Genomic DNA, 27,651 nt, shown 5'->3' with positions numbered 1-27,651 from the left:
CTGTTGGAAGACTCACCTACCACAACCAAATGTGCGACACAGGTTGGATCTAAATGTAGTCGCAGCAAAACTTCAGTAAACTGGGTGGGCAACTAATAAAAAAAAAAAGTTGTCATTTTCCTGTACGGAAAAATCAGGCTAAATCAAACAAAAAACTAGGCCCAAGGATCAAATGTCACTTAGCCCAAACGTCAAAAGTTCTGTTGCGCGTTGTTGCTCTCCTTTTTTTTTCCCTTCCACTTGGTTGTTGGGTTTTTTTTTTAATAAAAAACACAGCACCATATCAGTGAATTTGCAATCGACATCTTCCTAATGCACACAAGATCTCTCGACCCAAAACTTTTCCTTTGGCATTACCAAAAGACAATGATCCATGCGTACAAACAAAACGACGGAGAATTATACAAAGCGGAAGGTGGGTTTCTACAACTTTTGGATAATGAGGAAATCCAACTTTATCGAATGTCCTCGAACATGGAGAGTAGAAAATCTCAAGCTGCAGTTCATAGCATGATAAATTTTCATTTATAATGTTGCTAAGACAGCATTTTTCAAAGCAAACGTAACGGCGTCTACCTCGCAAGAAAAGAAAGCATTCTAAACAGACAAGCGAAGTGAGGGAATGCAGCCTAACAAATAAAGATTCGTCCTGGGCCCCGGCTTTTCCCTCATCCAAAAACAAAAACCGAAAAAAGTCTGAAAAAAAAAAAAACAAAAGTAAAAGGAAGGCACTCAACAGATTACACTCTACTCAGTTGGACGATGGAATATACACGTCGGCCTTCGAACGGAAAACAGATAAAAGCATTTTAAAAAAAAAAAACTTTTCGAGCGTTTGTGACTCAACTTTTAAAACTGATACGGTGCAACCATACTTGTACCCACCTTAAGCACTCCGCCGTAACCGCAAACGGCATCAAAAATCATGTAGGCTAAGAAGGGAAAGTTTCAATATCTGAACTCCAGATCACAGAGTAAAAGAGCACTATTTTAGTGCCTAACCCCTGGCCAGCAGTAAATCCAGATTTCTGGAGTGCGAATTAGCCGAAGACCCCTCTGGTTGAAATTTTCTTCGCCCGGTTCTGTTGCTGGGAAGACTATTTTCTTGCCTATGTGGAAGCTCCTGATAAGCTACGTGATGAAAATGTAGCAAAGCAACCACGCTAACGGCAACCAAAGCAGCGTTGCCCACTATTCCACTCACATTATCTAATCTGAGGGCTTTTTTCACAAAACTGACAGTTGAAAGGAAGACATTAATAAAGATATTAGATTTCCTTCCTTTATCAGCTGCAAAATTCTCAGCAGAAGGACAGCATGGTTGACCACAAAGGTTTTCCCGCATAAGAACGCGGCCTGCGCCCTGTACATCTCCCACAAAAGCCAGAGCTTCTTCAATGACTTTGTACTTCTTACCATGATGTTCAGCCAATCTCATAGCAAGAACAATTCGGCTTTGTTCTAATCGAGCAATTGCAGCATCCCTCTCAGCCCGCTGCTGTGTTTGAATGGTCTGCAAAATATTGAAACAAATTCAACTTAGAAAATGACCATTTCCGCAACTCATGGCAAATGGCAATAAGATGCCCGTAGAATCCTTCAAGATTGATTAATAGAGTGCTAAAATTTCCAGGCTCCAGAAGAAGCTAAAGGATAACAAAGTATCAATAAATCAGGTGCATTTTGCCATTCAAAAATTACTGCAAAACATATAGAAATCCCACACTATGATAATGATTCACCATAAAAATTCAATGTGGTTGCAGAATGCACATCTCCAGCCAACTAATCCAGAATTTGACAAAATAACACAACTAACTCTATCATATTCAAGAAAGCTAGACTCTTCCCCACAAGCCACTTGAGTTTCTTCCTTGGACAGCCTCCTCCCTCCACTCCTTTTTTTTTTTTTTCCTCCGTAATTTTCCCCCTTTACAGAGGTCATCATTGGTTGCCATGGACACTTGACTCGTCACAATAAGTCCCTCTTCCTGTCTACTCACTTACGCTGGCTTATAGGGAAAAAGGTGTCTAAAGGCCAAGTTTCCTCTAGATTTGCTGAAAGGGTTCCTTACATTTCTTAGCAAAGGATTGATTAATAGAATGATCGAATTCCTAAGGTTTCAGAAGAAACTAGAGAATGGACAAATCTATTGCTTATATCTATAAGTAAGGATTTTCCCTTGAGATCATTTTTAATTTCTGTAGCACCTTCAGTAACTACACAAACTAGCCTTTTCATGGAGTCGAAGATTCTTGCATACACATCATGCAAAGTCTTATTCGCACACTGGACCAATAGAAACTGGCCATTGGCTGAACAACTGTTCAGCAGTGGGGATAAGATCTGAACACAATCAAACTAACTTTACATTTGCATCCAGTGCAAGACAGAACTTCGCACAATGTTCCCCTGAATATCAATAAGCACATTCCTCATTTTTCCTCTTCTCTCGTTAGCTTACATGGTGAACTTAGGACATCACGTGTTGTTATGTAATTCATGTCAAAGACAACCAATATCAGGCATAATACATGCATGAATGCAAACAAGATATAGTGAAGCACGTTAACAACTTAAAGCAAGGGATCTAAATTTTCAAAAATCAAATATTATAGGACAATTAACTCGTCATATGAAGCTGATCATATTCCATGAATCGACCAGTGACTTGTTTAATCCAATTTCCAAGTCGAGGTGGTTCTACAGTGGATACACACCCAAACCTCCATCATTATTCTTGTAACCATCTCCTGTGGCTTTGTGTGTCACTTATCCTTGTTTTCTCGCCCCCATTGAACTCTGAACTGAAACTCAAGTAATTCAAATTTCCGTCCATACAAAGTAGCTAACAGCTAACAGTTTCTAATTTAATCTCAAATAACTGTAAGAACTAGTAGCCCCTTATTTTTCAAGACAAGTTACAAGACAAATCAACAAGCTGGTTTAACCAGCTTCTTAACAGTGATTTTTAAGGTCTCGACAAAAAAATAGTTGGAGAATTCTGACATTTTCTCGGTTTTCACTTTTCATGCAGCAAAATTGGGAAGGAACTCTGTGAATGCCTCGGGCCGGCAACCTAAACCTATTATCATGCTTTCGTGTTCAAAGCTACAACAGTGAAATAGAAGCGGAATCTCATTTTCTTGCATTTGTTGTTTTTGAAATTTCCCGCGAGAAACGATAAAGCATAAAACCTAGGGGCGAAAAAATGAAACTCACATGGTAGACCTCAAGCTGGTCTTCAAGGTTCTCGAGCGCGGTCCTAATGGAGTTTAGACTCTTGGCCTCCTGAATCAGCGAGTCGTCGCCTTCGAGCCGAAAGTCCTTCACAAAAACAAAGCCAAGGCCATCGTCGGGGGATTTGTGGTTGGGGGATTTGCGAAGGGTCTTAATGGAGTTGAGGAAGTGAGTTCTGGAAATCGAGTGGATTGTGTCGCTGAGCTTGTCGTGGAGGTCCCAGATTTTCTCCAAAATCGACTCGATCTCCTCCATCTCCATTTCCCACCTCACTTCATAGCTTGCTTCGGAGCTTGCTTCTTGCTTGTTACGGAGTCCCCAAGAAGCTTCCTTTCTGGGGGTCTCAACGTCACGTCGTCTATATCCTTCTCGAATTAATGGAAGGCTGTCGTTGGCGCTTAAAACGCCAAATAAATGGTCACCATTCACTGTTTTTGACTTTTGAGCCGCTGACAATTTATTTGAATAATACTAGTAACTTGTACTTCCTTTCTATTGTGTTTATAAAATTTCTAAGTAAACTATGCGGTTTAAAAACAGTTAAAATTAGTTCAAAATAATAAATATGTAAAATTTAAAATTTTTTGAAATATATTCTTATTTAATAAGAGAGCAATAATTAAAAGATGCTGTTAATGAGTTAAATGATGAAAAGGAATAGAGAATTAGTAAAAAAATGAGGAGAGAAAATAAAAAATTAATTAAAAAATTGGTAAAAACATATTTAATATCTAGACATCTCTAAATAAGATATAAAAAAGATGAAATCAATTTGAATTTGGGATCTTATCAAAAAGGATAGGAGCGAGTATTTGTTTGGGTCCAAATCACAGGAAAATTGCAAAGATGCCGGGTCAAATTTTAAGCCAGTCATAAATGATCAGTTCACAAACTTTTACCCAAAAACATCTCATTCCGAAATTCTCGACCAGGAGCCCTAAACCAGTAAACCCTTTGTCACGAAAGGGATCAGAGTTTTTTTTTTTTTTTTAGGGAATTTATTTCATCTTGGGTGCGTCCACAGTTTTTGCGGCTCTAGTCTCAGAATTCACGAATAATGGAAGGGATTGGTAATTTCAGGTCGATCTGCACCTTCCTTTTGTAAATTGAGTGACCGACCCACTGCTACTGCTATATTTACCAATTACTTCCGCCAGCTAATATCCCTTGAAAGCTGTTATATATATTTAAGCTTCATTGACTACTTCACCAATCTTTTCAACGTACAATTTAAAACAAAATTCAAAGCCGTTCAGACTATTATACATATTGGTTCTGCTTCAAGCAAGACATGGATTTGAGATCACTTATTTTGGTCCAAATGCAATTAAACGAATAACTTTTTATCACTTACACATAAATGGTAATAGATGCAAATGAATGATCGATAACCAATCTCACGTCTTGTTCAACCCAACGTGTTAACCCTTCATAAAACACCCCCCCAAAAAAAAAATCATCACAAGAAAATTTGTTTCTTTCACAGCCCTCCACAATCAATCATTCTGCTAGAGTTTATAATTTATGCTCGATCAGGTTTAGTGGCCCTAGTTTTTCAGTTCAATTTTCATTGTTTATAGCTATATATATATATAGTTATAAACAATGAAAAAATATGGTTAAGAGATTATTTTTATTTTACTATTAAAATATTTATTTTAAACAAATAAAAAAAATTAAATTCGGACCGTTTAAATAAAATCTGAATAGTCTAATCTGCTAAGCTTAAAGTGTCTATCAAACTAAAGAGCATAGTAACTAGTTTATACTATAATACAATGTCATTGTCAGCATAAGAAGTCAACATCATCATCAAGCCAGGGCTTCTTTTAAATTGAAGTTAGCTCTCAAATCGATTCGTAAATATAATATAGAAATTCCCTTCAGAAGAACACCATGTTCCCGCAGTTACACATTTTTCCCTTTTATTTTTATTTACACTGTCATCGCTAATATAGGCACTCCACACATTTTTAGTATTGATTAGCTATATATATATATATATATATATATTCATCTAGTTGTTGAAAAAATTCAGAGACGCATAGGTATTCTTATGTAGTTATAATTTAATCACTCATCATCATCATGACTCGAGATTATACATATAATAATTAACTTGATTCAAAACTCTTACCATGCTAAGCTTCATTATATATAGAAAGGGATCAGTTATAAGAGTGATATCCATGATAAAATTATAATATTATTGACTAAAATGTAAGTTATCGCACATTTCAGTTGAAAATTATTAAAAACTATTTTAAATATGGTTCATGACACAAATGCACATGCATGTTAACTTAAGTGATCTCATATAAAGGTGGCGGAGAAACCACAAGAAGTTCCCTTTTAAAAGACCTTATTCTTTTATATATTTGAAACTATCTCTCTTAACACTCAATCCCTTTATTGGTTTGCATTCTGCCACAGATATAACCTTCCCATCCATATATATGCTGTCTTCGATCACAGTGATTCAGTGCGATTGCGACTTGCCTGTGGAATCATCTCCCCGGCCTTGGCAATTTGAGGGTTTGGGCTGGTTTCATTCTCCCCGTCATCCTCACCGGAGATTTCCTCCAGCGACCTTCCTTTGGTTTCTGTCACCAAGAATGTACAGAAAAATCCAACCAGGTTGGTTATCGCTAATAGTATCATCGCCTTCTTGATTTTATTGGGGTCCGCATCCAACGTGTACGTCTGTACCCAAAACGCCGCCACAATCGCACCCGCCTTTCCCGACGCCGCACTCAGAGCATGACACGTAGACCTCACTCTCGTCGGAAATAACTCTGCCGGAAGCACGAAGGTGGTGCTGTTGGGGCCAAAGTTGGCGAAGAAGAAGGTCAGCCCATACAGCAAAGCGAAGAGGTTCTTTTCGTTTCTTATTTCCTTGTATCGAACACCGAGCACGAACATGAAGAAGGACATCATGAGGAAGCCAAAGAGTTGGATCTTGAAGCGTCCAAGTTTTTCAATGGAGAACACTGTGAACCAATACCCCGGGAATGTTCCCAACAAGGCAATCACGAACATGGCGAGCGCCGTCTGGCGCACTTCCTCTAAAGCACTCATCAACTCTGGCTTGTCAACCAGCCCCGTAGACGAGAAAACATCCTTCTGGGTTAAGTTCTGGCTGTAGAACGCGATGTCCAACAAGAACCACGTGCTCATCGTGCCTATCAAATGCCAACCATGTCGGCGGAAGAACTCATCGGAGAATAAGGTATACTCATTCGCGGCTTTCATCTCACTCAACCTTTCTTGCTCCGCTTGGATTTCGACGTCCAAAACCCTGGCCATATCCGCAGCCGCTTGCTTTGCGTTTCCTTCTATGAAAGCAGTGTAACGGGCTGTCTCCGGCATCTTCATCCGCCAGTAGAATGTCAGCGCCGCAGGGATGGCTCCAACCATGAGAACTATTCGCCACATAAAATCAGCTTCAGGTGGTGTCGACAACAGATGGTTTTCTTGATACGAGGGGGCAGGGTAGGCGGATATGAAAAGTCGCGAAACCAGCGTGGACACCAATCCGGCAAATACGAGCCCGACACCTTGCATGGCAAAGACGGCGGCAATGAAAGCACCACGTGTCCTCTTGTTGGCGTATTCTGACATGATGGTGGCGGAGAGAGGGTAGTCGCCACCGATGCCGAAGCCGAGCCAGAACCTGAAGAAGCAGAGAGTGCTCATCACGGCCCCGGGCGATCTACCCATTGAGAGGCCAGAGCATATGGCACAAACGATCATGAGAATGAGGGTGATGCCGTAGACTTTCTTGCGACCGAGCTTGTCTCCAAGATAGCCGAAGAATAATTGGCCTGCGAGGGTTCCGATGAGGGCGACTCCGGTGACTGCATTATTGACACGGTGAGGAAGTGACCCGGGTCTGTCTTTAGCGAGGTCAGTGTAATACAAGCGACCTAAGAGTTTAGAGACGGTGGAGATGCAAAAGAGATCGTAGGCGTCCGTGAAGAAGCCCATGCCGGCGATCACGACGGCCGTAATGTGATACCATTGTGTACGAGCGGAGTCGAGAGATTCTAGCACCGCTAAGCCCATTGTGCCTCTCGCTATTGCCACTTTCTATGGTGGTTCTGCTGGAAATTTTGGTGCTTTAGCTAGTACATATATACACAAAGGGAGGACGACCAACCCTATGTTTAGGGGATGTGAACAAGAAAATTGTGATCGATATGTGACGTTGATATTCTCTTTGCATTGATGGAATAAATGGATATCCTTTTGTTGTAGAATATTAAAATTGTGATGATCTGTTACAAACAAGAACAATGCTATATGTACCCCACCTAGGTGAACTCACTGCTCTCGTGGCATTTTCAACCAGAACAAATTCATGCAATCAAATCAAAGTTCCCGGCAGTGAATGTGTGTCGTGCTGACAATATATAATAATCCTTTTACTTTACTGGTCTCGGTATATAGATAATTAAGAGGAAACCCCCAGATATCTTGTCTGATCATATAAAGAAAGCTCCAATACTTTTTATGATCTGATATATATTAAGAAAAATGGCTATCACGAGACAAGGAATGCAAGTACTCCTCCGGTCTTTAATATAAAACTCATTTAACTAATTTGATTAGATTAAGGAAATTAGGTAAGTTAGTTAATTATGAGAAATGTGATGCGTTTTCCTAAAACACCATAATCATCTTTCTTAATACCTCATCTCCCTCTTCTACTTGATTATAGTTGAGGGAGTATCCATAAAGGTAATTTAGAGAAAATTGATAAATATGAAAAATAGGTCTTATATTTAGGACCAAAACCAACTCAATAATTGGGTCCTATATTAAGGGCCGGAGGAGTATTAAAAAATTTCATAACAAGTACATGGCAAGATCCAAGCCGAAATGATAATACGTTCATACCGCTTGCTTACATATTATTAAATTTTTTTTTTGGGTAATCTCAGGGTGATTTTCACAACATATAATGTTACTCTTATTTAGCAATGAAATTAAGCTAATTAAAATGCATGATTTTTTTTTTAATCTTTGATTCAAGACTATAGCCCATCTATACGCACATTTTCTTGCACTTAGTGACCTAATTATACAGATTTTTGAGTATCAACAATTAATGGTTCTTTTGATGAGTAAATCGGAATGACATTAAAAGGGAAATATGACTAAAAACATATGCGCGTGGAGAAAGCGAGAGATGGAAAATGACTCTCATAACTCTATTATTTGGGGGGGGGGGAACGAAATTGGATAAATTATTGACAAATAATTACATAAAAATAACAGAGATTGTGTGATTTTTTTTTTTCAACAGGCGTGGTATGGGTTTAGAATAATTACGAAGAGCAATTTCTTTTAGAATAAGCTTTAAGAACAAAAAAAATTAAAACAAATCTGTTTGAAAATTATATTGCAAAATATATTTAAAATGATAATGTGAAGGGTAAAATAATTGCTTACTGTTATAAAACTAAAGAAAGAGTAGAAAATAAAAAACAAGAATAGGAGATAATAGATCGACAGAGTATTTATTATTATGATGGTCATTGATAAAAATACAATGTTCTCAGCCTCTCATCTAATTTTGTGGGACAAAAATACGTTCTGATTTTTTGTTTTTCCTAATAAACTTTAACTTTTGTTAAGAACATATGTATACATATTTCAAATTTATTTTTATTTTAAAAATAAAACTATTTCATATATGTATACATGTAGTCCTAAGTTCCTGTTTCGCAAAACAGACCTCAACAACGAAGCCCGCGCATCATAATCATATGTCTCTTCGCTTATGCTGAGTTGATCAATCTACGCGTCTGTATTCGTCCCTAAGCCCCACGCTCTAACGTTTAGGTCTTTAGGATACTAATTACTTTTACATTATGAGTTTTTATTTTTATAAATTTCAGAAAATTTAGGTTTATGATAACATGTGTATACATGTAACGGACTAACGGCCTCTCGCTCTTTTAGTATGGTGTGAATTAGGCCGAATCATTCATCTTCTCATTTATCATTGAACCACCCTAATCCAAGAGGGACACGAGAGTAATCCGCAAATCAAAATTAGATTAACATGGGAGAAATAAAATGTATACAAGAAGGCACTGTTCCGTAAACATTTCTATCTCTTGGTTTCTGCTCAAATATAAGCGTGCACCTCTGACTCAGAAACCCTCCCTGATATAATCGGCCGGCGGCTCAGTGAATGAGATACGTGAGCACCAGCGCCACCGCCATCAGCAGATACGCCACCGCTTGGTCCACTGAGGTTCCTGCAATTTTCAACCCGACAATTTTAATTATTCAAATAATCTAAAAAGCTAATCATATACAATTAACCATCAATCAAATACGTAAACCGTCATGAGATAGAGCATGAGAGAGATTGATGCATGAAGAATCAGAGATAAACCATCGCTTGTGGGTGCAGGAGCAGGAGCCGGGGATTGGGCAGAAGCGACGGACAAAAGGGCGGCGCAAATGAGGCCCACAAAAACGACCAACTCCAATGAAGCACCTGAGACAGCCATTCCTGTTCTGTTCTGTTTTTCCTTCCAACTGCGTCTGTCTCTCTCTCCTTTCTGTCTTCAAACTTTAAGACAGAGAGAAGAGAGAGAAAGCAACGGATGCAAAAATCGTGGGAGAGATGTTCGGCTGGCCAAGGTGAACATTCATCCTGCTTCCTTTTTATAATGCTATCATCCTTCCCTCACATGTGTTCCCCCGCGCTTTCCTCTTCCCCATCCACCATCCTTTTTAACTAGTGGTTTGCCTCCGCAAAATTATCCACATTTCTCACAAAATATGCACGATGCCCCAAAAATAAATCCTATTTGACTATTTGTAGCGTAACTGAATTAATTAAAACTGATTGCAACAATAAGGCCATTAGTGTGTTTTATGGTATTCACTCTCACAACTTGGCAACCGTCCATGGAAACGACTGTGGCTCAATGGTTTTATTCATATGCAGAGTCATCCCCTCAGATCCATCTGCATTTATCTAGCCCAATCATGATGATCTGTTTCAGGTTCCTTGTGATCGATGTGTATGGTAATTAAGGTATTCATGAAAGCAAACACGTTTACATAGCCTATCCAGGACAGTCACATGCATATTTAGAAACAAACCCCCAAAAAAAAAAAAACTATTGACGTAATAACAATTTATCATAAGTATAATTACACCAACCCAGAGGCTACTTAAAAGCATATGTTGCAGGCCTACGTGCTCAGGGAAAAGAAAGGATCTTCTTTGTTCTTGTAGATTTTGTAAAGTTGCTTTGAGTAACGAAACGCCATTGTTCTGCATGTTTCAACTCCTCTGGGATCATATTCATCCAACTCCTTTACAGACTTTTTCACATCCAGGAGGGGATCCGCACTGGGGAGGAACTGCCTCTGCGCAAGTGAAAGCACAGCGAGAAAACATGAGAAACTGCTAAGAATTTAGATGCAGTAGATCGCTTGCGTTTTAATTAAATACAGCCCTCGTTCAGTGAAAAGGTTGTGTCATAATCCTCCACTGATATTAAACCCATTCCTCATGAAATTTATAGAATTAAAGTTAGAATTATTAATTACAAGGATAAGACACCTGCGGTCCATAATTGAACTGAGAATAAAGGAAATAAATGAGCAAGATTGAATGATATGACCAAGTAATGGATTAAAAGAAAAAAGAAACTTCCTTATCACACTTAAAAGAGACAGAGGGTGAGGAATTGGAAGTGCAACATCCGTGGCAAGATGAAAATTCAACAGATTGTGAAACAGTTGATCTCCAACAGGCACATAGAGAGAGTACACGCAGGCATGAATCATTAGCAATCAGTCCTCATATAATAAAACCTATGTCCAAGAGCATAATTTATCACAATTGTCTTCTGGGCCTACCTTTCAGCATCAAATTTGTTGAATCCCCTTCCATTGTGGTGCAGTGATTCCCTGATCTTCTGCTCCTCAGAAGTTTGCTGACGATAAAGCGCACATACAGCCTTTGAGGATCCTTTCCAAATGCTGCAAGCATGTCAGCCTCAAATTTCCACTCCCTTTTCTGATCTTTATTCCTTTGTATTTGTGAAAGAATCATCTTATCCCCATCAGATACATCATGTGAATCAGAGGCGACGTCATTATCAGATACATCATGTGACTTGCCAGATGTGTCTTCAGATGCAACGGGACCATGAGTAATAAGACCATTTAAGCTTCCCTCCTCTTCTGACTCATCATCATCATCAGTCTCCTCGTTCATAGGGATTCTTTTGCTCACACTTGTCCTCAATAGGTCCACATGAAGACCTTTTATCTTGCTGACTCTTCATCGCACATTTTCTGAGACGCCGCCTGGGGGTTGCAGTACTAATGACCTTGTCATCCACGAGATGTGGCAGTCACTAATTCATTCAAGTCAACTGACTTGTCAGGACTTACTTTCAAAAAACGCATCCTCTTGAGTTCAGAAATTGGCGCATTATCATCATCACTTTCAGAATCACTGATAGCAACATTTCGAGTTCGTTTCCTCTTAGGTATTGCAGTAAATTGGACACCTGCACCAGAATTCGGATCTTCATAGTTTCCACCATAAAAACTCCCTTCCAAACTGTAATCAGACAACTTTTCTTCTTTTGTCACAACACGTGTTGAAAAGGAAATGTTTCCGACATCCTGAATATCCAGCATAGGCTGTTGGGTAATATTAGGTGTACACGGAGCCATCTTGTTGCTGGTCTGCTCAGATTCTAATGCCAAATGTTTCCTAGCTCTCCTGTAAAGAAGTGGTTAGCCATGTAAGAGATTTGCCCAGCAGATTTCATTAGAAAGGGGTCCCTATAAAGTCTCACAGATATGACGACACAGACACTGTCAGAAATTGCCTGCATGTCTAAATTTTTTCGAGTAACAAATTGATGCATGATAGATCATCTTAGCCTCTGGAAAATGGTACATAGTAGAAACACACCCAAACTTACAACTTTAGGATAAAGATTTAAAAGAATTCAGGTGCAAAAATCTCATTGCAATTTTATTTTAGATATATTTTTTGGTGAGTAATTTCAATGTATTGTAGCTTCAAGAATCATTACAAGACTTCTTATGGAGGAAGTAGCTAGCACAGGAGTTGGTCCAATTGACACTTGCTCATAATTCTCAAGAAGGAAACCCCCAAGCACAGTCAGTTACCATGAAGATTTTAACTTCTCCCAAACTAATGCGACTAATTTCATCATTTACGAATGACCATAAAGATTTGTTATGTCCGCTGTGTTAAATGTTCTGTATTATCAAACAGAAAAACAGAAACTTATCTTCCACTGCTAAAAACTGAGATGAACTTACACACACGGATAAGTTCCTCAGAATGCACAGCCAAAAAGAGGGATCCTTGGGGATTTCGTTCATCAAAGCTTTCGCGCTGGGCATTGACGTGCTGGTAGAGGAGTAACTGAAGAAACAACATTCACAAACATCTTTTGTGTGTATTTGGCACTGCATTTAAGTGGAATCAAACCATGTTTATCAAAAAGCAGAGTTCTAAGCTGCGTTTTAGGGGCGCCCCATCCCCAAAAGCATACTACTATTTATGGATCCAATTTTAAAATTACGACGTTAAATAGTGAGATTGAAAAAAAAATGGATAAAATGCAGGAACAACAATAATTATAATTAAAAAAATAAGTGGAAAGAGAAAAAGAGTGTAACTAAAATTCAAAGGAGTCGCTGGGCTTGGCCCGTCGGATCTCACCAAATTCAAAGGAATCTAAATAAGGTATAGGCTAATAAATGTATAGTTTGACACTGATTTACTCACATTTTCTCCGCAAGCACAAAGGCTTCCATCTCTGTTTTTAGGCGCGCTGCGTGATTCGGCTTAGGCATTGGATCGAAGACCCTCATTTCTCATTATCTTCAAGCTGCATTTTGGGCCAGACCCTCATCTCTGTTTTGTGTTCACTTTCATTGCCATTGTATAACATTTTTTTGATGCTTAACAGTAACTCAAACATAATTGTCTTCAATAAGAAGATTCGTATGCCTAGCATAAAAAATGCATGACTTTTTTTGCCTTCTTTTTTAATTTACTGTACAATGAGTTACTCATAGACGATCCTGCACGCTTGATATGGAGTGATCTCTTGTATAAATAATGTAGCCCCTACATTCCGTTCAAATTAAATTCCAGAAAATTAATATTTTAAGACCCATTAAACAGTCTGAACATTATGCCGTGATAATCCACAAGACTGTGTTAGAAATGAGAGCGCGAATAGAATGTGGAAGATAAAATGATTTAGCAAAAGCTTTTGCTATGTTGTTAAGTAAAATTAATTACCATTAAACAATTTTAATTGAAATACCATAAATGTAAAATGAATTTTTTTCCTCTAGAGAATAATGAAAGGATGAAATAGTGAGTGAAACTCAAAGATTACAGATATAATGACGAACAACAAAAGACGCATGCAAATGCCAAAAAATTGGACATATAATGTGAGCAATTGGTTTTGGTTAGAAGTTAGAACACCAGACAACCAAGATTCCCCAAGAGTGACAAAATTTAAGGTTTGAAGACTATGTGCAAATTACGATGGTTTCAAAGACAATAATAGACTGAGGAGAGGGGTTATTAATTGGAAGGTGTGGTGCCAACAAGAGCATAGAAACGCATAATCATGCTTGCAAGGTACGTACGTCCACATTTATGCTCATCCTCTGCTACTTTTCCTGGTTTTAATTCCAGAAATCATCATGACTTTCCCAGGGTTATCAGCTTTTCTCTCCAGACAACTGAACCGGGGGGGAAAAAAGGTAATCATTAGCTGGTCCTTCCACGGCTAATTCTATACCTGTTTCCCCACTCGGCTCCTTGTCGTTGTGGGCATATAACAAGTCTGTCAAAGAAAGTAACAATAAATACTACTTCCGGTTTTAATTATAAAAACTAGTTGACTAATTTGAGAAAATTAAGAAAAGAAGTTAAGTTAATTATTTGTAATAAATATATGTTATTTTTCCTAAAATATCCTTGCTAATCAAATGTATTGGCTAGAACTACCATTGTTAGAAGGACTACCTTGAGAAAAAATACATAAAAATGAGAGACAAAGTGAATTGTGGTCTTATAATTAAGACCAAAATAAAAATCAAATAAAATCTTATATTAAGGACCGAGGTAGTAGTTAAGAAGACCGAGTTACATTTGATTGTTTTTTGACCGTGTTTATTAATTATAATTGACCTAGTTTTCTAAGAAGAGTGTGTGTATTATTGTACTACCTCTAATTCTAAATATGAGATCTAATCATTATAAACGAGATTTTATATTTACAACCTGAGTTAATATTAATTAATGAGAGATTATATATGTCAGCAGAATCACAAAATACACAAGGGTGTGGCGTACACATTAATATGGAAGGACCCATTTTCCTGAACTCCCTTTGCAACACTATCATGACCAAATCTTCTGCCAGCTTCACTTCGTTATCATTAGTATGGACCCTTTAAGAAAAAGGTCCCTCAAAGCTTTGTTCGATCATCATGCCACCTCAATCCCGAGGGAAATTCAAAATATTAAATGCTTACATATCTCAAATTTAAAAATATTTATGCATAAAAAGAACCTGAAAGTTTCAAACTTATCCTGGACAATTTCAAGATTTGAAATTTCAACTGCACGCACATTTGGATTTAGAATTTCAAATGAGGGGGGAAATCAATTTTAAAAAAGTACTATGCATACTATATCTTAAATTTGAATCTAAAACTTAAAATATTTTAATTTATTCCAACAGAAGGATGGTAGAACCAGTGGGATCATCATGTCTCCTCTGTATTCCATCATTAAGTAGTGAGAAGATATGGAAATCTGGAAGAGAATCAAGAAGTGGGACTCACAGTCCAGCCCGCTTAATCCAATTCCATCGCTAACACACTGATTACACACATTTTCCAATACTCTTCACATCTCTTTCCTCGCTGGCGTGAAGGCCGACGGACATAAAGGGGGTGAGAGAGAAGAGCTGTATTTATGTTTTTCTCATACATTTCGTGTGTGCTCTTCAATGTCTTCTCTGTTTGCCATGTCAATCAATGAACTTTTCTTTTCTCTGGGTCCTGACCCCACCTCAACATTCATTTCGATCTCTTCTTCCTTTTTTTTTTTTTTTTTCCTTTTTATCTCTGGTTTCAAATTTTGTCCCATTCTCCCCAACATTTATACATTCTGTTGGGGATCGCCATTGCCCATTAAGCATTCTTAATAGTCACACTTGTTTGTTTCCATTTAATTTGATGGGCGTCTGTGTCGCCAGATGCTCTCTAGCTTTTCAGAGTTGGTCCTAGCTCCTCAAAACCCTAAGCATGGACGGTTTTATGATTGTATCAGAATTGCGGCTAAAAACTTGTTTGACCAATATCTCAGAACATATAAATTATGGAACACTATATAACAGACCTAGCTCCAACCTAAACTCAGTCGTTGTTAGTCCTCAACCTTGTAGATCGACGTAGGGTTACATATTGAAGAGCCCGCTCACCCTCGATGGATCATATAACATAAAAGCTACGTAATGTCACTTTCTCATCATGTTAGCTTGCGGACATATTAATAGCTTTGATGGGTTTTAGGTTTCAAAACATTCACATTCAATTCGCCCTTGTCTGTCCCATAATATTTGTCTGGGGATTAGGCCTTTGCTAATTGCTAGGGACCCCTTACGTCATTTGGTTCCTAAATCCCTTGTGGCATGTGCGATTTACCCTAACAAGTTTGTATGATGGCACATAGAGTGAAAACGAACGGGCGGGAAGCTCGGCATCATGACGTCGATGATTTAAAAGTCGAATGTTGCTAACTATAACCTAGAAGCTACAACGATGTTTGCAGCCTAATACCCAGTTTAATTAAGCATCACCTTTTTCCCATGAAAATCTGACGACTAATCAAGTAAAATCACTGAAGCTTGGTAAGAATCCTCTAATATCTATATGCACACACGTAGAAAAGACGTTTGTCTTTTATATGCATCACACAGTTGGAGAATGAGGAACCAGTGATCAATAAACGTCCGATATTGTTGTCTTTAATAAGTTACTTCCTCCGTTTCTTATTATAAGAAATGAATAATCGAATTATATTGATTAAAAAAATAGTTAAAATTAGTTAAGAATAATCAATGTATAAAAAGTATAATTTTTTTTCTAAAAATGCCTTCATTAGTAAGGAGAGAAAGTATAAGAAAGAACAATTAAATTATTAAAAGAAAGAGAAATGGGAGGGAGAGGGAGTGTGAGTGTGAGTTGGAGACAAAATAAATATGGGTAAAATAAAAAGAGACAACTTTTAAGTGTCTTTTATATATAGGAATATGTTATAAACATCAAATGTCTCTTATAATAAGAAACAGAAGGAGCAGTTAATTGGTTTGGGGAATGGCATGTTGTTAAGTATATGGAGAGAGAAAGAGGGGTTGGTTGAGGGTGAGGTAGATATGGAAATTGAAGCATGAGTGGGGAAAAAATGGACGCATTTGGAGAGGAAAAATCCAAAAATGAAGCCTGAAACCAGCAATTGCTGCCGACCTATTTGTCACACACTTGTGCCACCCACCCTGCCACATTAATATAATGACCTCTCATTCACTGAGGCACAGAGAGAGAGAGAGAGAGAGCCTGTCTGTATGGATCTGTTGTATGTGTATTTGTCATTTATATATATACATATATATATATAGTGATTAAGTTTAATTCATAGGAATTGCAATGAGGGATCATTGGGGACACGGAGATGTCGTGCCTCCATATTGAAAGCCTACCATTCTTCATAATAAATAATGAAAGGAAGGAGACAAGTTGCTGAACTTTGCCTCTGTCCTAATCGTCGCAGCTGCCCTCTGCTTTGTCCTGTCATCCCCACATTTATTTCGCTCCTCTATCTCATCAACGCTCGTGTTTGTGCATTTTGTCCTCTTCATTGCTTCCTCAGATGATCCATTTTCAAACTTTGATTAATCACAATCGATTCAATTAGATAACTAGAACTCGCCCAATTCTTCCTGTAAATTTGAAACTATGATATATACATATATATAAATTTATACAGACGTGAAAGGAAGAAAAAGGACCAGAGGGAGTGTTAGTTTGGCACTAATGAGACTGGTAAATTTACGTCGAAACAAAATAGCTTGATAACCTACTGTAAACGGACCACTTCAAGGTTTTATAGCTTTGACTATTAATACTCTAATATCTCAATGTGGAAGGACTTTAATCATACAAAGAATAAGGCTTTTTGGATAGAATCTAAAAAGTATGGGAAAGTGATGGCTATGGGGGACAATATTGCACCACTTCGTGGGCAACAACATCGATATTCCTATTTAGGCTTTGTTATTATTACGGTTTTTCCCTTGAACAGTCACATAGATGCTGCTGCTTTGTTTCTAGTTTAATTCCCTATAAAGAGGGTAACTTAACTTCTCCCCAAAATTCTTCGAACTGTCATCTCTCTCGCAGCTTCTGTGTACATCTGAATCTGATGGGACTACTCAGATCTCTGAATCTTCACAACAGACACATGTAGTTACCCCTATTAATTACTGCTCTTTAATGTGCGCGGGCGCCCTGTGTGCTAACTCGCTGTGAATTAATTCATAATGTCTCTCAAACTGAAGATTTAAAATTATATACTACCTTCTATTTTTAATATAAAAACTAGTTTAATTTTTAATTTAATCCTAAATATAAGATTCTAATTCACCTTATCTCTAATATTTATCTATTTTTTTCTCAAATAATCTCTATAGTGGTTGCATATGTTAAGAAACTATCATCAATTTGTAATTCAAACACATATGATTAATAAAGGCATTTTAGAAAATAAAATATCTATTTACGACAAATAACTAACTTAATTAACTTTTTTAACCTCTTCAAATTAATCAACTAAGTCTTATATTAAAAATCAGAGATAGTATATACTTATTATCAGCACTGCTATAACTGACGCGGCCACTCCAAATTATTTAAAAATTTGAATACTCACAGTGAATCTACAAGTAATAAAAGTTTCAAATGAAACCATGAGATTATAACTTTCTCTGGCTAATTTCACACATGGAAAAGCCACCTTAATTTTCTTTTCTTTTCTTTTTTCGAGTGAATTAATCAACAAGAAGGGACGGTTTGGGTACATGGGGTAGGCGGTCGAAGCTGTTGGAGGTACAAAGGAGTAATACAAGAATACTACTAGAAGAGCAGCTAAGGGATTGAGGAGTAAAGATGAGAGTGCGAAAATAGGCTCAGTGTAGATATTTAATTTGAGTGGGCACGCACTACGTTTTCCATTTGATAGGCATGAGATATTCATGACATCCCCCGGTAGTATTAATTAGCTATATAGGTATGCATGTACTCAACTTTAAACATTTCATTGTTCTTTAATGATTATCGAAATTTAAAATATATTGAATGAAGCTATAGACCTTGCATTTACAAAATAAGGGCTCGTTTGGATTACCATTTAGAATGCCAAAAGCACAAGGGAAAGCGTGAAATTGAGGTTTGTAGCTTATTGTAGCTCAGAAGACTGTTTGGATTGAGCTTTGTTTCTAACTGACTTATGAAAAAAAATAACTTTTCTAATTGACTTATCCAACGTAATCTGGATCAACTTTTCTAACTGACTTATGGAAAAATTGTGCAAAGCTTATGATCTAATTAATTATGTGATTCTATTTACTTTAATTAGAGACCAGATAAATTTTAATTTATATTCATGTTTGTTCATTATGTATATTTAATTAATTATCTACAATATATTTTTAAATTTTTCTCCGTAACAAATGTTTTTATTTTATAATTTTACAAATAAACTATTTATATTTTATCATAATAATTTAACGTGTTTCTTTAAATTATTATCACATTAAAAATATAAAATTTCAAACACTACTCCATATCCTTTTCAGTCATTTTACAACTAAACTAACTTTTCTATTAATCATCCAAACAACTTTTAACTTTTTTAACTGATTTTTTAAAAGCATCTATCCAAACATAAATTACGTTACACTAATTGACTTTTACTCTAATTTCAGTTACAAAAGTTAGTTGAGTTAGAAGTCAGTTTTGCCAACGCCAATCCAAACATACCCTAAATGGGATAGCATGCATGTATTTAGAAAGCGATAAAGAAATGAAGTAAAATGGTGAACTTACAATCTATACCTAATTGTGAGAGATAGGATTCATACACAACTACGTTCCACTTGTTTATTTATCCTAGACTGTTGCACTATCTTCCTTCATTCACAATGTAATTAAGCAGAGACCAAAGGACCAGAACAGGGATATTAATGAATGGTTTTGTGATGCTTCACAACCATCTATCCCCCCCCCCCAAAAAAACAACAAAAATAATGGTCATTGCCATTGGTGATGTTGATGCATGTATATATCTTGAAGTTTCAGTGCTTACTAAGTGGAGCAAAATAACTAACAAGGAATAATATACGTACATCCGCACACACACATATATTCAGCACTGGCTCTCAATTAATTTACTTGTTCAATCCTTAATATAAGACTCATTTAACTAATTTGATTATATTAAGGAAGTTAGGTAAGTTAGTTAATCATAAAAAATATAACACGTTTTTTCTAAAATACTATAATCATCTCTCTTAATACCCCATCTTTCTCTTCTACTTGATTATGATTGAGGGAATATCTATAGGAGTAATTTAGAAAAAATTAATAAATATAATAAATAGATCTTATATTTATGGTAAAAACCAACTTAACAATTGTGTGCTACGTTAAAGACGGTAGGAGTACTATATCTTCAACATATTCCCTTCTCAGCGTCATAGGGAACCTTTCTCTCTCTTCTCTGTGCTCCCTCTCCCTCTCTCTTCATCTATAACTGCTCTCGTTGAGCTGAGTCATCTTCTTTAAATTATTTTCTGCATTGTTCTGCTCTTAGTCTGATACTGCTTCTGTTTTAGTCTGATACTGCTTCTGTTTGCTCTCTGCATCGAAATTCCATGGGATTCAGTGCGCGGTACACCCTTGCTGATTAGCGTGAGAGTGACATCTTATTTTCTTTCCTTGGTCTTAACCATCCCCAGTAATCCTCAGTCCTTTTCTCTCATAGCTTTCCCTAAAAAGAAAACTGAGATCATGGACGCCGGCTTCCCTGATATTTTTGAAGACAAGGACTTGGACTTGGGTGGAGACGATCTGCTTGCCATTTTGGACTCCCTCGAAGACTTCACCAATTTTCCTCCCGTCGAAGAATCCCTTACCGTTACCTCAAAAGAGAATAACGACGAAACCACAAGCGCTCTCCAATGTGATTCCCTAACTCAGCTTCAAACTACACCCAGAACCAAGAGACAGAAGCTTTCGGAGCCATCCGAAGAACCTAAGATATCTCATATCGCTGTGGAGCGTAACCGAAGAAAGCAAATGAACGAGCACTTGTCCGTCTTGAGGTCCCTCATGCCTTGCTTCTATGTCAAACGAGTGAGTCTTAACTCTACCTGCAATGCATGCCTCTATTTCTTCGAAAAATATTCTCAACAGTGAAGTAAATAACTTACTCCTGCCACACACACACACACATATTTATGTGTGCATGGGTTGTTAATTAGGGCGATCAAGCATCAATAATAGGAGGAGTGGTGGAGTACATCAACGAGTTGCAGCAACTTCTGCAGTCCCTGGAGGCCAAGAAACAGAGAAAGGTGTACAATGAGGTTCTGAGCCCTAAGCTCGTGTCAAGCCCAAGGCTTTCTCCCAGAGTGATGCCACCGGTGAGCCCTAGGCTAAACCTGCCCATTAGCCCAGGCACACCACAGCCAGGTAGCCCCTATAAGCCCCACCCCAGACTATCCAGCTCTCTGGAGCCATCTCCCACATCTTCTGCTTCTTCCTCCATCAACGACAATATCAACGAGCTCGTCGCAAACTCCAAGTCTCCCATTGCCGACGTCGAGGTTAAGTTCTCGGGGCCCCACGTCCTCTTAAAAACTCTATCTCCTCCAATCCCTGGACAAGCTTTAAAAATCATCTCCGCTCTTGAAGATCTGGCACTCGAAATCCTTCAGGTCACCATCACCGCTACTGAAGAAAGCGTACTTAACTCATTCACCATCAAGGTACGCAAACAACTCAAATATATCTTTTTTAAGATCATACAAATGATTTTCTCTATGTTCGAAATCTGTAATTAAAAAAAATATATGTATACGCCCGTTAGCCTTTGAATCAAAGCGGCGATATGACATATTGGCTGAAGTTTGGTGTGGTAGTAAGAATATAATGGTGAATGTTTTTTGACAGTACCGAAACTGTGCAAAACATTATCAAAGCACGCTGATTACTGAACAGTATATTATTGACTGGATATGTACTGTCTGGGTATCAGGAATCGTGATGATATCTTGCAGAGGCGTTGTCTTCATTTTGAGTAAACCATATATATACGTTAGAACGATCGTTGTTACAGCTATATATGTCTTTGTGTTTTAAATACTGATGCGGAATTCAACTCACCAACTTTTCCGGATTTAAGACATGATTGAGTATGCTTTTTTTGTATATTGACGACGTGTTCTTATTGGTCTTGTAATTAATTATGAATATTTGATTCTTATTATGTGTAGATTGGAGTTGAATGCCAGCTCAGTGCCGAGGATCTGGCTCAACAAGTCCAGCAAACTTTCTCGCCTCATGGGCTTCCCTCGTGACTTCTTCGGGAAATAATTAAGGTAACAGGGCGCGCTAGACACAAACCCGTTAATGTTACTAAATAAATTTTGAATATGTCAGATTTATAAGTTTTTTTTTTCCGAGTATTCAAAATTTATTTAATAGTATTTCACGAGTTTGTAGTGTTTAATATTAAAAGCTATTGATATCCTCTTAGTGCGTACATAGTAGATACCTGCACAGCCATTAGCTTGCATTTCTTGTGGCTGGCTCTTGTAATTGGTCAAGAGGTGTTAGTCATAGCTGGTTCTTGTAATTGACTGCTGCCAAGTTCGAAATTTAGAGTGTGAACTCAAATGTCATTTCATTCCCACATATGAGATCAAGCAAATTCTAGACAATTAGTTATGTCTTCCAAAATAAAACGCCTTCATCTTTGTTAATTTTATATACTACTATCTGCTAGCTAGTACTGCCACCTAACTATTGGGGATGAGCTAAATGTATAATTAGACCCCATGAATGCTCATCAAATTTATTTATCCGTTGGAAGACAGGAATGGACAAAATTTATGGGTTTGGGGATCAAGTACTTTTAAGAATCAAAATATGGATCTTTATGGTTTGATACCTCCCCTCTAACCTAACAAGATTCAAAGTGTACGTTTATTAGTTCTTTATGGTTTAATACGTTCATCATTATTTAATATGAGGGGGGGGGGGAAGGAAAGGAGAGAGGGGGAAAAAAGTAACAATTCTCAGAATGGGCCAACCATATTAATGAAGGCTCATTGAATTGTACGCGCACACAACTACCATTTTACAAACATTGTTCAAAACAGGCCTCCTTCTTCTACTAATAAAATAAATGCTGGATCTCCGTCACTATCTCTCCCCAAGTTAGCCACGCATCTCCCTCTCTATGTGTGTGTGTGTCTCTCTCTCTCTCTATATATATATATGCACACACACGTACACAGTCCTTTAAAATGACCCACCGTATTTCCCCCATCAAAATGTTTGAGAAAACTACATCTGGGAAATGGCCCTCTTTTTGCTTGGAAGACCCACTAACCTAATTTTCACCATTATGTTATACTCCCTCCGTTCCTTATTATAAGAGACATTTAATGCTTATGGTATGTTCCTATATAAGAGACACTTAAAAGTTGTCTCTACTTTTTGTGTTGATTTCCTATTTTACCCATATTTATTATCTCCAACTCACACTCTCTCCCTCCCACTTCTCTTCTTTTAATGTTTTAATTATCTCTCTCCTACTCTCTTTGCTTATTAATGAGGGTTTTTGGAAAATAAATTATACTTTTTACACATTAATTGTTAACTAATTTTAACTGTTTTTTTGATCAACGTATTTCGGTTATTTGTCTCTTATAATAAGGAACGGAGGGAGTACTATTTTAGGTCATTTCATTATGATTGGAAGAACATTAATCACAGCGCCTGGGCAAAACTCTTTCCCATCATATATGGGGTTTGTGAAATAAAAGAGACGAGTAGTCCTTTGAAAATTTGAAGTGAAGGGAATTAAAAAAAAAAAACAGAAAACGCTTATGTGCAGGAGAAGTTTCACTTGAATTAGCACTGGAAAAATTTTCTTGGAACTTTAATGTTAGCTCAGCAAGCAGCTTCCTCCGTCGACCCAGAATTAACTATCCATATTTTTTGGAGGTTAGAAGATGCGAATTTGGGGTGTTTGGATGAAACTAAAACCGTATATGAAATAAATATATAGAAGAATTCTCAATTTACAAAAACATTTTTAAAAAAAACACTTTTCATATTTGTCAAACACTCCCTTGGTTGGGTTAGGCGGACTTGGGAACCAAATTACCCGATGAAGGGACAGTCTGGACTATTGAGATTTGATGTGAGCCCACATTGATGAAAACTATTTTTGGCCTAAAACATGTCTAGAGTGGGCGTCCTCTGCTTTTATTTCTTAGTGGACCGATATGGGCCAGTTCTCATTGCCGGAACGGACTCCTCTTAATACAAGGCCGTTTATGATCCAGCTATGGTTATTTTGCTGACAAGAAAGAATTTTGTTCTTCAATCGGAGAAGAATGGTTTTGCTGTGCCAGGCTCTGCATCTTCAAATTGAACATTCCTTTTCATAGCTATGATCCATTGTTGGAAACAAAAGTTAATGCATCGCTGGTTCACTCTTCCTCGTACAACCATACATGGTAACCAACCCAATAACCGTTAGCTTCTGGGAAGGCCATGAACAAGAAAAAGCTCTATAATTAATTGAATGATTCAATCAAACGGCGATGGGAAAGCTAAAACGATTTTGACCGGCCCATCTATGCAGGACAAGCGGTCAAGACATAATGTCCCCCCCCCCCGGTTCCTTCTAGAAACAATACAGCTGCTTGCTGCCTTATCACATGTTTATTCTGCATTTTTTTCCCGCTATGATATGGTTATTCTGAATATGCAAAAGTAATTAGAAGAATCGCTGGTTATCAAAAGTGAAGCTGTGTCCATCATATCCGAACTGATCAAATGGAAGGTTTAAACCAACGGTTGGGGAATTTGCGGCGGAAGTAACGGCTGAGACTATGTCGTTGATCTCAGACCCAGAAGTAGTTGCCATATTTGGCATCTCACCAAACATGTTATTGACTCCTCCACTTGGGGACACGGAAAAGCTGGTTATTCCTGATGTGGCTGGGGACATATAGGAAGGATCAGAAGTGAGGTTGTCGGCAAAATTGTTTTCGAGCATGGAGCTTGTAAACATTCGGTTTTCGTGATCCATAATGGAGGAGGTTGAACCAAATATAAGTGAGGTAAACGATGAGGATTGCTCCGGGGCGGGGACATCTAGATTGTCGGTTTGGACTCTCAGACCAGCTCGAAGGTTCAAAAGTAGTTGCTCTTGTGAATGTTGCTGAGGATCTACAGCATTCGGATTCAGTTCATGGCTTTCTTGAGTGCCAGATGGAGCAACCGCATTGGATGACTGTGAGCAGGTGTGCGTTCCTCTGTAGGTGATTTCAAATACGTTGGGGTCCTCATCAGATCTTTGCACTTGCTTCGTGGCCAAGCATCCTTGAACATTTCTATGGGTGCATCTGTAATAGCCTCTGCATTTACACCAAATGCAGTTGTATAATTTTTAGCCACAAATGGCCCACATATAGTTGATAAAACTGGAGGCACATGTATATATATACACACACCTGGGAAACTTGGCTCCAAGAATCTCTTTCTGGCCGTATTTCCTCCAGCTATATCCGTCGTCAAGAGTCCCTTCCACCCCCATCCCTGGGCTAACTCTAATCTGTTTTGTCCACCTGGGCATGCTTCTTCTGCGATAGATCCGAGAAAAAATTTACATCAGAAAACTGTGACAGCACTAGGCCCTTAACGAGGTATAACTTGGAGAGGTGTATAAATTAACATTCGCTATCGGAACACACACACACACACATTTGTACGTATGTACGTACCTCTTTTTGGAGGCACTTTGGTCTTGGAAATCCCTGTCAGAGTCTTCGCTGCGAGGACTGCCACTAAAAGGTGGTGACTCAGAAGTTGGGACGATTCCGACCCGTGTGAGGTGCGATGCGTCACCATTCCAGTTTACCGTTGCAAGTGCCTTTTCAAATGCGGCTATGATTCTCTGGATCAAGAACTCGCAGGTTTCTGGGGAGGAAGACGGCGAGTGGAGGCACATCTGAAGTCGCCTTGCCAGCTCCCTGCCTTGTACTAGCTCGTTGATAAGCCGACTCTCCCACTCTCCCATGTTGACTTTGTCCATGAAGCCCCCAGTCCCAGCCAGACCTCACTTGTGCAGCGACGGACTTACAGTTATACCCCAAATTATTGGTGGAAGGTTCGGTGGAACAATTTGAACGGCGTCAGACCCAGAGCTTCTGCAGACACATGTCAGAGAGAAGGCCAAAACAGGGGATGAACAGAGCCAAAGCCGAAAGATATACCCACGACACGTGTAACGGCCAAGTATGCGATATTGGGTTTTGAGATATATTCAGGCAAAGACGTCGATAGGAGATGGTTTAAACAGACAAGAAATGAAGTGGAGGTTTATGCTGCAGTAGCAGAGCTTTTGTGTGTGGTGTCCTAGACGATTCGAAGTGGTTATAGTAAGATTAAGGTGGAGAATGAAGGTGAGTCCGTAAGTGAGATTTTAAAGAAGGTGATGCTTGGTCTTGAAGGACGAAAGTGAGGGAGAAAAGGAGTGAATAAAGAGGAGGGAAAGTTTGACTGAGAAAATGGGAGAGTTGAAATTCAAAAAGGGAGGGGGGAGACTAGTCTTTGGTCATAGAAATTAGGGGGGTTGAAATTTGAAAGGATGAGGATGAGACGTCTAATTGCTGACCCTTCTATGCTAAATCGCTAATGCACAAAGCTTCCTTGTGATTGACCCTCGATCATTTAATAATTTACAGGGGGGGGAAAGAAAAAAAAGAAGGGAGAGAGTGGGAGTGAAGGAAGGGAACCTGGGGAACACCGAAGACCAGGAATCTTCAAAATCTGAAACCTCCTTACGCGTCGCTACTGTTCCTGCATTTCCAAGTTCCAACGTGGCTGTCCCTGGATGAGACAGACCTGTGACGTTTTCCTCCCACGTCTGCTCTCGTCATCATCTGCCCTCCTTTTTGTTTTTTTAAATAAAAATAAGCTCATGCCATATTTTTTTAGGAAAAATTTCAGTTAAGGACCGCAGAAGACAATTTATATCAATCAAGGATCAAAATTTTCTGAAATTTCACTGTAAAACCAAGGGACCAAATTGAAATTAAAATTTAGAGTGAGATTACAATAATACTCCTCCCTTTTTATTTTATTAAAAAATAAATATTAACCGGAGATACTGTTTCGAACACCGGAGGTAGGAGGTTCGGCCATCGGCGTTCAGGTGGCCACCACCGGAGTCCGGCCACCGGTGGCAGGAACAGTAGCTCCGGCCGGCCTTTGGTGGCCAAATTTTTTTTGTTTAAAACAAGTGACTAAGGGAGGGTTTGAACCCATGACCCCTTGGCATACTAAAAAATTTGCAACCACCAAACCAAGCAACCCATTCAAACATAAGATGCAAATAAAAATATATATAACAAAACAAACATAACTACTTGAGTATAAGTGAACAAGTGAAATTAGACGATTTACAAGTGGAATTCAGCAATTTACAACAAAAATTAGGCAATCTACAAATAACATAATAGAAGTCATAATCCCAAATACAAGTGTTTAAGTGCAAATGAGCAAGTGAAATTTGAAGATTTACAACAAAAAGTTTATGGATGTACAACCCAAATTTGACAAACACAAGAGAATACACAACCCAAAATGTAAGTGTTTGAGTGTAAGTGAACAATTGAAATTTGATTATTTACAAGTGGAATTCAGGAATTTATAACAAAAATTAGACAATTTACAAATAACATAGTTGAAGTCATAATTCCAAATACAAGTATCTAAGTGCAAATGAGCAAGTGAAATTTAAAGATTTACCACAAAAGTTTATAGATTTACAACCCAAATTTGGCAAACACAAAGAATACACAACCTAAAATGTAAGCGTTTGAGTGTAAGTGAACAAGTGAAATTTGACGATTTACAAGTGGAATTCAGCAATTTACAATAAAAATTAGGTAATTTATAAATAACATAATCGAAGTCATGACCCCAAA

At 38.0% G+C, this 27,651-nt stretch overlaps 4 protein-coding genes and 1 pseudogene across 4 annotated transcripts; 1 reads left to right on the top strand and 4 right to left on the bottom strand.

Annotated features, from left to right (window-relative positions):
- Positions 1-502: 502 nt before the first annotated feature.
- On the bottom strand, positions 503-3,585 carry LOC114761554 (plastid division protein PDV1). The gene is made up of 2 exons (XM_028950950.1): positions 3,224-3,585; positions 503-1,513 (listed from the first exon to the last, which is right to left on the bottom strand). The coding sequence occupies exons 1-2, from the start codon at positions 3,500-3,502 to the stop codon at positions 998-1,000; spliced, it is 795 nt and encodes a 264-aa protein (XP_028806783.1). The 5' UTR covers positions 3,503-3,585; the 3' UTR covers positions 503-997.
- A 2,125-nt stretch (positions 3,586-5,710) lies between these two features.
- Positions 5,711-7,306, bottom strand: LOC114761591 (inorganic phosphate transporter 1-11-like). Its single transcript, XM_028951002.1, has one exon. The coding sequence runs from the start codon at positions 7,304-7,306 to the stop codon at positions 5,711-5,713; it is 1,596 nt and encodes a 531-aa protein (XP_028806835.1).
- Positions 7,307-10,462: 3,156 nt separating this feature from the next.
- Positions 10,463-11,495, bottom strand: LOC114761589 (uncharacterized; annotated as a pseudogene).
- An 8,933-nt stretch (positions 11,496-20,428) lies between these two features.
- Positions 20,429-21,999, top strand: LOC114761588 (transcription factor SPEECHLESS-like). Its single transcript, XM_028951001.1, has 3 exons — positions 20,429-20,773; positions 20,902-21,408; positions 21,916-21,999. The coding sequence occupies exons 1-3, from the start codon at positions 20,429-20,431 to the stop codon at positions 21,997-21,999; spliced, it is 936 nt and encodes a 311-aa protein (XP_028806834.1).
- A 2,210-nt stretch (positions 22,000-24,209) lies between these two features.
- LOC114761586 (probable WRKY transcription factor 30) lies at positions 24,210-26,094 on the bottom strand. The gene is made up of 3 exons (XM_028950992.1): positions 25,444-26,094; positions 25,174-25,302; positions 24,210-25,077 (listed from the first exon to the last, which is right to left on the bottom strand). Exons 1-3 carry the CDS (start codon positions 25,752-25,754, stop codon positions 24,435-24,437), a joined length of 1,083 nt encoding a protein of 360 aa, XP_028806825.1. The 5' UTR covers positions 25,755-26,094; the 3' UTR covers positions 24,210-24,434.
- Positions 26,095-27,651: the final 1,557 nt, after the last annotated feature.

This window comes from Neltuma alba, unplaced genomic scaffold (genome assembly GCF_004799145.2).
Source record: "Neltuma alba isolate B1F8T4 unplaced genomic scaffold, ASM479914v2 tig00011126_pilon, whole genome shotgun sequence".
In the NCBI taxonomy this organism is placed as follows: Eukaryota; Viridiplantae; Streptophyta; class Magnoliopsida; order Fabales; family Fabaceae; genus Neltuma; species Neltuma alba.
The sequence above is the reverse complement of the archived record's forward strand: the minus strand, read 5'-3'. Positions and strand labels throughout refer to the sequence as shown.

Excerpts from the sequence above, each read along its gene's own strand:
- LOC114761554 (XM_028950950.1), bottom strand. The coding sequence starts at position 3,502 with ATGGAGATGGAGGAGATCGAGTCGATTTTGGAGAAAATCTGGGACCTC. Across the intron at positions 1,514-3,223 it reads ACCAGCTTGAGGTCTACCAT|ACCATTCAAACACAGCAGCG; the intron begins GTGAGTTTCATT and ends AATATTTTGCAG.
- LOC114761591 (XM_028951002.1), bottom strand. The coding sequence starts at position 7,306 with ATGGGCTTAGCGGTGCTAGAATCTCTCGACTCCGCTCGTACACAATGG.
- LOC114761588 (XM_028951001.1), top strand. The coding sequence starts at position 20,429 with ATGGACGCCGGCTTCCCTGATATTTTTGAAGACAAGGACTTGGACTTG. Across the intron at positions 20,774-20,901 it reads CTTGCTTCTATGTCAAACGA|GGCGATCAAGCATCAATAAT; the intron begins GTGAGTCTTAAC and ends GTTGTTAATTAG. Across the intron at positions 21,409-21,915 it reads TTAACTCATTCACCATCAAG|ATTGGAGTTGAATGCCAGCT; the intron begins GTACGCAAACAA and ends TATTATGTGTAG.
- LOC114761586 (XM_028950992.1), bottom strand. The coding sequence starts at position 25,754 with ATGGACAAAGTCAACATGGGAGAGTGGGAGAGTCGGCTTATCAACGAG. Across the intron at positions 25,303-25,443 it reads CAAAGTGCCTCCAAAAAGAG|AAGAAGCATGCCCAGGTGGA; the intron begins GTACGTACATAC and ends GATCTATCGCAG. Across the intron at positions 25,078-25,173 it reads CTTGGAGCCAAGTTTCCCAG|AGGCTATTACAGATGCACCC; the intron begins GTGTGTGTATAT and ends GTGTAAATGCAG.